The sequence below is a fragment of the Pteronotus mesoamericanus genome, unplaced genomic scaffold, assembly GCF_021234165.1.
Source record: "Pteronotus mesoamericanus isolate MK-2021 breed Mesoamerican mustached bat unplaced genomic scaffold, CSHL_Meso_final contig_32, whole genome shotgun sequence".
In the NCBI taxonomy this organism is placed as follows: Eukaryota; Metazoa; Chordata; class Mammalia; order Chiroptera; family Mormoopidae; genus Pteronotus; species Pteronotus mesoamericanus.
The window spans coordinates 3,811,690-3,820,261 of record NW_026555134.1 but is presented as its reverse complement, the minus strand read 5'-3'; the positions used below and the strand labels follow the sequence as shown (position 1 = coordinate 3,820,261).

Below are 8,572 nucleotides of genomic sequence, written 5' to 3'. Positions count from 1 at the left end.
TAATAAACAACTACATTAAGAAATTGAATTAATAAAACTAGGAACTGTTTTTCCTAAATAAAATTGATGACAATTTTGATAATCAAAACCATAATTAGGTGTCACCAAATACATGTTGGTATATGTATTATAAAAAAGAAAAGAAATAAGAAATGCTTAGCGTGATAGAATCAAGGTCCTTCTGTGTTGTCACAAGCGGCAGTATTTCTTTTCTTATGGCTGAGTAGTATTCCATTGTATACATGCACCACATCTTTTTTATCAAGTTAGCTATTGAAGGACACTTTGGTTGTTTCCATGTCTTGGCCACTATGAATAATGATGTAATTATTCACGGTGAACATAGGAGTACACAGCTATATGAACATAGGAGTACATATGTCTTTGCAAATAAATGTTTGCAAATTTTTCAGGTAGATACCAGATGAAACATTGCTAGGTAATATGGTAACTCTATACTTAACTTTTTGAGGAACTTCCATACTATTTTTCACAGTGGCTGTACCAGTTTATATCCCCACCATCAGTGAATGAAAGTTCCTTTTTCTCCATATAAAAGATGTGCACCCCTATGTTCATTGCAGCCTTGTTTGAAATAGCTAAGATTGGAATGGAATGGAATGGATAAAGAGATGTCTCACATATATTCTTCCTTTTTTTAATTTATTCTTTATTGTATTTTTTCTATATTTTTTCTTTGAATAAGCATTCTCATCCATTCTCTCTCTCTTTCTTCTGGGACTTCCATCATGTGTATATTAGTGTCTTTTTGGTGTCTTATAACTGTCTTGCTTTTTTAATTCTTCATTATCTTTTATTTCCCCATTGACTAAATAATTAGCAATGACCTATCTTCAAATCCAGTGATACTTCCTTCTGCTTGATCTAGTCTGATGCCCTTCCTGAACCATCTAGTATCACTGGGCCATGTTCAGATCTTGAGGTGGGAGGAGCAACAGTCAGCAGGCTTGTATCTCCTTATGTCATTTGGTGAGGAGTGGGACATATCAGGCTTTACGAATGCTACTGCTACCTCTGATATAGGCGCCTAGTCTCCTGAAGATGGGTTAGATTGTTCAGATTTGCTGCTGCCTCTTTGGGCAGATCAGTTAGCTAGTTACCTGGATATTAAATGGGGGTCAGGCTGGCCTCAGAGTTACATTGCCAAAGTACGTAGATTGAACAGCCCACCCGTACATAATGGTGGCATGTGTTTTGGGTCAGCCTATAAGTCTTTGAAGTTACCACTCTGAATGTATCAGCACACATGTGTCTTGGCTCAAGAGAAGGTGCTAGAGCACCTTGTTGTTTCTAGTTGAGCTTTTTCATTTCCTATCCTTTGTCCAGAGGAGCTAACTCTTCTTGTGTTTTGTTGGGGTTTTTTTGTCTGTACTTGCTTATGGTTCTGTGTCAACAAGTTTTCAGCACCCAGTTTAGGATGTACATGAGACATTAAAAGAAAACCCAAGGGTGTCCCTGTATTGCCATTCCTCAGTTCTGGAAGTCTCCAGCCAGTCTGTCTTTTTATAACTCAGCTGACAGAGTTTTACCCATTGAATTATTTCTAGGGTATTTAATTGTATTTAGGGGGAATAAGCAGGAAAAACTGAATCTATACCACCTTGTTTCAGAAACTAAATTGACCACAGGTATTGAATAATGTTCTTCATTAAAAATATAATCAGGCATAAACACTTTTTGAATAATACCTCAAGGAACAATAAAAATTAATTATGTATTATATAAAGATATATTTACCATTATTTACTATATAAATAATTAAGCTACACATTATAGGAGATATTAACATTTATGAAGGACACTCATAATGCTCTTGAGTATTTTCAGTCTGACAAGTCTAGTGAGGAAAGTAATGTACAAAAGAGAAAAGAAAATTAAACATTTGCTCCAGGGAGGTATGTGGTAAGTATAATAAAAGAGATTTAAAATAACATAATTAGCCAAAGATCATATATGACACAGACAACAGTGTGGTGATGACCAGGGGGAAGGGGAATGGGGGCTGGATGGAGGTGGGCAAAGTGGGGAAAAGGGGGACATCTGTAATAGTGTCAACAATAAAAATAAAGTTCAAAAATAACAAAATTTGCTCTGGCCAGTGTGCTCAGCTAGTTGGAGCATTGTCCTGTAATCCAAAAAGTTGCGGGTTCAATTCCCAGTCAGGTCATATACCTCGGTTGTAGGTTCGATCCCCAGCTGGGACACACGCGAAGGCAACCAGTAGATATTTCTCTCGCACACTGATGATTGCTGTTTCTGTCTCTCCCTCTCCCTCTCGATCTCTCTCTCCCCCCTCCCCCCTTCCCTCCCTTCTTCTCTTTCTAAAAGCAATGGAAAATGTACTCAGGTAAGGATTTTTTTAAAGATAACATAACTTTTCTATAAATATAAATATATTTATATACATATACATATATATTTTAGGTAATGTTATCAAATAATTTATTACTTGAGAATGAAAAGAGGTATTATTATTTATGCTAATTTAACCTGTGTAAATTGGGACAATTCCAACAATCTAAGGTCTATGATCACCTTATTATAAGACTCCTTTGTTTTAACTATTGCAGAAATGTTCACATATGCATATATTTACAGAATCATATAATTAATCCTTATTTACCTATCATCCAAGTTTAGCAACTATAAATCTCTGGCCTGTTTTCCTTCTTCTATACACTTCCAATACTCCTCTTCCCTATCAATCTTTAAGAGCAAATTCTAAGCAATTTTCTGAGTCACTCCTTGATCAAAACACTAATCAATTTTACTGCATGCTTTTCTCTTTTCACCAGACCTTGGCATGACCACCCCATGCACATGTTGCTTTTTGTTTTACATTTAATGGTTCAACTTCGTCAGAAGACAAATCCTTAATGATTAGCCCTGCACATTGAGTAGCCCACAATACAGAGCCAGACCATCCATGGCCCAGCCCTGCCTGCCTTCTTCTCTAGACAAATGTTTCCATAATGGCAGCTTCATAATTACTATCACTGAAGCTCTGCTGAACACAAGGAACATGCTCCTGATACACTGGCTTGGAGTGTTTCTGTCCTTTTCTGGACACACCTGGGGTGAGCGCTTCCAATATCACAGTCCTCCAGAAGTGGTGATTCCCTTGAAAGTCTCAGGCACTGGGCTCAGCATGAAGTTCCCAGGCTGGCTCTCATACAGCCTGCATTTTGGGGGTGAGAGACGCATTTTCCACATGAAGGTCAAGAAGCATTTGCTGTCCAGACACCTCCCAGTGTTCACCTACAATGACCAGGGTGCCCTCCTTGAGGACCAGCCTTTCATCCAGAATGACTGCTACTATCATGGCTACGTGGAGGGAGACCCAGAATCACTGGTAGCCCTCAGTACCTGTTTCGGTGGCTTTCGAGGATTGTTACAGGTAAATGACATCACTTATGAAATTAAACCCATGATTTTTTCTACCAAATTTGAACATCTGGTGTATAAAATGGACAGCGAGAAGAATCAATTCCCAACCATGAAATCTGGCTTTATGCAAGAGGAAATTGTACAACAATTTGAGTTTCAAGAGACTGGTCATTCTATTCTGAAGCAAAGCTCTTATGAGGAGGGCATCTGGCCCCACACGTACTTCATTGAAATGGCAGTGGTAGTTGACAATACTCTCTATCTTGAATCTAAAAAAAATGTCTCATCAGTACAGGAAGATCTGTATGTTATGGTAAATATAGTAGATTCCATTTATGAAATACTGGGCCTTAAGGTTTTATTGTTTGGCATGGAGGTGTGGACTCAAACAAATCTTATTGAAGTAGATGATGTAAAAAGATCCCTGAGGATTTTTGGCCTTTGGAAGGCTGCAAACCTTGTTCCCCGCCTACCACATGACACTGCACATCTTCTTATGCATAAGACATTAAGAGGAATGAGTGGTTTAGCCTATGTTTCAGGAATGTGTGTACCAACCCATAGTTGTGCAATTATTACTTTTACAAGAAAACCCTTGGCCAGTATTGGAATAGCAATGGCTCATCATTTAGGTCATAATTTGGGTATGTATCATGATCGTTATTTGTGTACATGTGGAAAATATAAATGTATAATGCATTATGAAAACCCACCAATAACTAAATTTAGCAATTGTAGCTATGCCCTTTTTTGGGATTATACTGTAGTTAAAACAAAATGTTTATTCTATAATATATACACAAAGGACATATTTAACCGGGAGCGCTGTGGGAATGGTATTGTTGAAGAAGGAGAGGAATGTGACTGTGGACCTTTACAGCAATGTGCAAAAGATGCCTGTTGTCTGTCAAACTGCACTCTGAGTTTTGGGTCTAGCTGTGCTTATGGGCTTTGTTGCAAGGACTGCCAGTTCTTACCATCAGGGGAAGTATGTAGAAAGGAGGCCAATGAATGTGATCTTCCAGAATGGTGCAATGGAACATCCCATATGTGTCCAGATGATGTATACGTGGAAGATGGAATTCCCTGTAATGAAAGTGCCTACTGCTACGAAAAGAGATGTAATGACCGCAATAAACAGTGTAAGCAGATTTTTGGCCAAGATGCAAAGAATGCAGATCACCATTGCTACAAGCAAATAAACACTCGAGGTGAGCGTTTTGGTAACTGTGGTACCCAAAACTATTCATATGTCAAATGTAATATGTCAGATATCCTGTGTGGGAGGATTCAGTGTGAGAATGTCACTGAAATTCCCCTTCTAACAGAACATTCTACGGTGCATTGGACTCAATACGAGAGCATTAACTGTTGGGGTACGGACTACCACATTGGGATGACAATAGAAGATATAGGTGCAGTGAAAGATGGCACAGAGTGCGGTGAGGAACACCTCTGCATCCGTAAGAAGTGCGTCCATATATCTATCCTGGATAGTGATTGTTCACCTTCATTCTGTCATAAGAGGGGAATCTGCAACAATAAACATCACTGCCATTGCAACTACCTGTGGGACCCTCCCAACTGCATAATACAAGGCCACGGAGGTAGCATTGATAGTGGCCCACCCCCTAGGAGAAAGAAGCTAAAGAAGATTTACGTGATAATGTTTTCTCTTATTTGGTTGTTAATTTTATTATGTTGTCTTTTTTTCCTTTGTATGAAGAAAAAACCGAAGGAAAAAAAGGAAAGTGTTCAGTCTAAAACTCAAATGAAGAAGGAGGTTGAAAGAAAAGAATCAACAGCAAAACAAAACATTCCAACTCAGCAAAAGAACCCCTCACAACCTGTTCTGATTCAACCTGCAAAACAAGAGCAAAAACTTTAGCCAACCTAAAATTGGTTGTCCCAGAGTTAACATGGGGAACAAAAACAATCAGTATCAAAAAATGTATACAAATGTGTATCCATTAAAAATGTAATTACTAGAATGTTCCTACTTACTCTTCATTATTTTGAACAATTAGAAGTTTTCTTTACCTAAAATGGGTTTCTTTATGTTTTCTGGAAAGGCTGTGATACATGGATGATGTACCAATTTTTAACTTACTACTTCTCAGCTCCAAAGTCCCTTCCCATTTTGTTCTCTGCGTTGTTGGAACCACATTTCTGTCATACCAACACTCTTCCTATAGGTATCTTCAATAGGTAGAATGAGTGGGAGTTTGGAAATCTGGGAGATCTGTTTGTCTCCTGTCAGTCAATATTACCTCAATAACAGATTTTACACTGGTAGTTATACCTAGGTTCAATATTCTTTTTCTTAAATTCACTCCAGACCAACCTCATTGTCAGCCAGAGAAATACCAGCATAGTCCATCTGATGTGTTACTTTCAGAGTGTTGGGTGCTCTTCGAGCTCTCTATGAATATTCCAAACCTTCTGCACCAGCTTAGCAGTACCTACTGCCAGAGCTCTGAGTATCAGATCCACGGGGCCAGCCAGCCCTACGGTCCCCTAGGTTCACATAACCCTTACTTCTTTCCTTTGCTCCTCAGCTCCACAAATGAAATCATCCTCTTACACTTAGTTTTTCATGGTTATTAACCAGTTAGTAGCACGGTGTCTCCCTTAACTTGTTTTGTTCTTCAATAGCTATTTACCCAATTCCTGATATTTAATTCTATTCCTCTAAAATCACCAATGTGGTTCCTCTTTTCTGTCTGAACTGTGACTGTTACAGTACTGATCTTGGTATAATGAAAAAAACAAGAATGAGGAAACATCAAAAGTGTTTGTTTGTTTGAATTTTTCTGTACTGCTCTCCTTTACCATCTTGAGAAAGTTACTTGAATCTATAGCAAGTTTCCAAAAAAAATTTTTTTAAATGACAGAATGACCATAGCCACTGTCTCTCAATTTCTGGGTTTCTTTGGTTATAAAATGAGGCAAAGAAGATATTTCCAATTCTAGGAAGGTCTTGGTAGATAAGTGATTTTTCTGAAAACAACAACTATACAATGTCAAATAAATTTTTAAAATTTCTATTTTAAAAGTATCAGAAAGCTGTGGAAGACATGAAGATTTTGAAGACTTAAAAATTACAGAAAAGGGATAATAATGTGAATTGTTTGTTGGGAAACACCCTGTCTGGTTTGAGGAACTGTAGCCCTGCTGACAGGTGAGAGGGCCCCAAGGCTGGAACTAATCAAAGAGGCCATAGGAAAAACAGACCCCTGAGGAGACAAAACCTGTCCCCCTGGCAGAGGCACAGCCCCTGCCTCCCTCACATTATCCTGCTTGGCCCTGGGGGGTGGCTGGTAGTCAATGATGGGTAAGATCCCTCATTGGAAGGGACAACCTAAAACAGGCACAGCCACATGAGCATCAGGGAAAAAAACTCAGGGGACATGGAGAAAGGGCAAAAAGGCCTGCACCCCTCAGCTCAGCTTGGATATGGCCAGGGTCCTCATTCTATCTGAAAGAAGTCTCCTTATCTCCTGGTTGCCTTGCCCTTCCCCCCACCTGGCTCAGACTTGAAACAGTACTGGAGACAGCCCTAAACTGGATCTGGCAGTTCCCAGGGGAAATCAGGCCTAGAAGTAAATTCTTTAATGCATGCTTTGTTTCTCCCGCAAAAGCTATGAGGCTCATGCTGGGAAGGAAATTTACACTATTCATAGACCCTGACCTTATAGGCTTTGGCATCCTTATGTTTACACCCTCATGTTTACTCTTCTCATCTTGGACCCATGAAAATGGACCCATGTAAATTGGTGTGTTCCTGCCATTTATTTTCCCAAACATCATCTATTCTCTGTGAACTTTAACATATGAGTGTAATGAGATCACCTGTACATTCCTATTACCTAGCCCCATTGATAACTTTTTCAATAAAAGCCTTTGGAAAAAGAGGCTCAGGCTGCTTTCTCCACTAGAAGGAAGAGCCATGTCCCCTCTCCTGGCAGACAGAGAAGTATTTGCAACGATTAGTGTTTATATCCCCATCCGTGCCACCCCAGGACGGGCTCTGCAGAATCAGAGCCCACGCTTCCACCTCAGCTGGCCCTGGACAGTGACCCTCAGATCCAGAAGCCCCACATGTTGCTACAACAATTGTTAGTACTTTTACCCCTAGAACAAAAACAATTGTTCCCTTGAATGGGTTAATTCTGACTATAAATTAAGGCTCAAGCTCAGCCCACACAGAGTCCCTGTTAAAGAATGAGAAACCTGAAAACCTCTAAGTGTGCAGAAGAGACTTAGATTGAAAATGAGTTTTCACTACACATTTGTTGAGTTTAGGTCCTCTGTGGCAGGCTGGTAAGATAAGCCAAAAATTCTAAAGGCAGAAATATCTACAATCTGCTGTACTTAGGAAGCAAAGACCTAATGAATGGGACTTGCCTCAAAGATATGTACTGTCTTCCCTTTAAAAGATTTGCCTGATTTGCCTTTATTCCAAAGAACTTGAAATATATGCTAGAGAATTGAGTTTTCAAGATTTGAGTATCAGTATGTAATCACTCATTGCTTTCAGAGCTGAGAAAACAGAGGTACATGGGTTCTCAATATAAAGTCCATCTAGATATACCTGCTTTACTAAAATAACACTATTTTCTGACCAAACTCAATTCCTAATTGTATTGAAGTTGTCACTCAGTCTATCTTTCAGAGGAAAGATGGAAATTTCCTAAGTCAAAGATAAGTCCACCCTGAACTCTCATGGTTCTTTATATACAACATCTGTCACACAATAAAAAATTATCACACGTATCAAGAGAAAAAAAATGCATGGCCAATAATAAGAAAACAACAACAAAGATAGTAAAAGAGAAACTAGAAGCCATCTAAAAAATGATCCAAAGGGTGTAAAAGAAGATAACATACAAAAAAAATCATTGATTATTCTTTTAGAAAAACTGAAAGAAAAATAAACAAACTATGTGAAAGAGAGTAAATTCTTTTTACCAGAAAATTAACATTCATGCAAAGTTATCAAATACATATTCTACAGATTAAAAATAAAATATCTAAATTAAGGAGAATAGTAGTTTGAATCATAGACTGTACTGTGCAATTAACTGTATTAGTTAATTAGAAGAAAAGTCAGTGACAAATATAAATTACTGGCACACATCAAAAAAACTTTAAAAATGGAATA

At 38.4% G+C, this 8,572-nt stretch overlaps 1 protein-coding gene across 1 annotated transcript; it reads left to right on the top strand.

The window, feature by feature from the left end:
- The first annotated feature begins 2,865 nt into the window (after nt 1–2,865).
- Nucleotides 2,866–5,296, top strand: ADAM29 (ADAM metallopeptidase domain 29). Its single transcript, XM_054575975.1, is given in 2 exon segments — nt 2,866–2,894; nt 2,896–5,296. Coding segments are annotated over 2 exon segments (2,430 nt in total).
- The last annotated feature ends 3,276 nt before the right edge of the window (nt 5,297–8,572 follow it).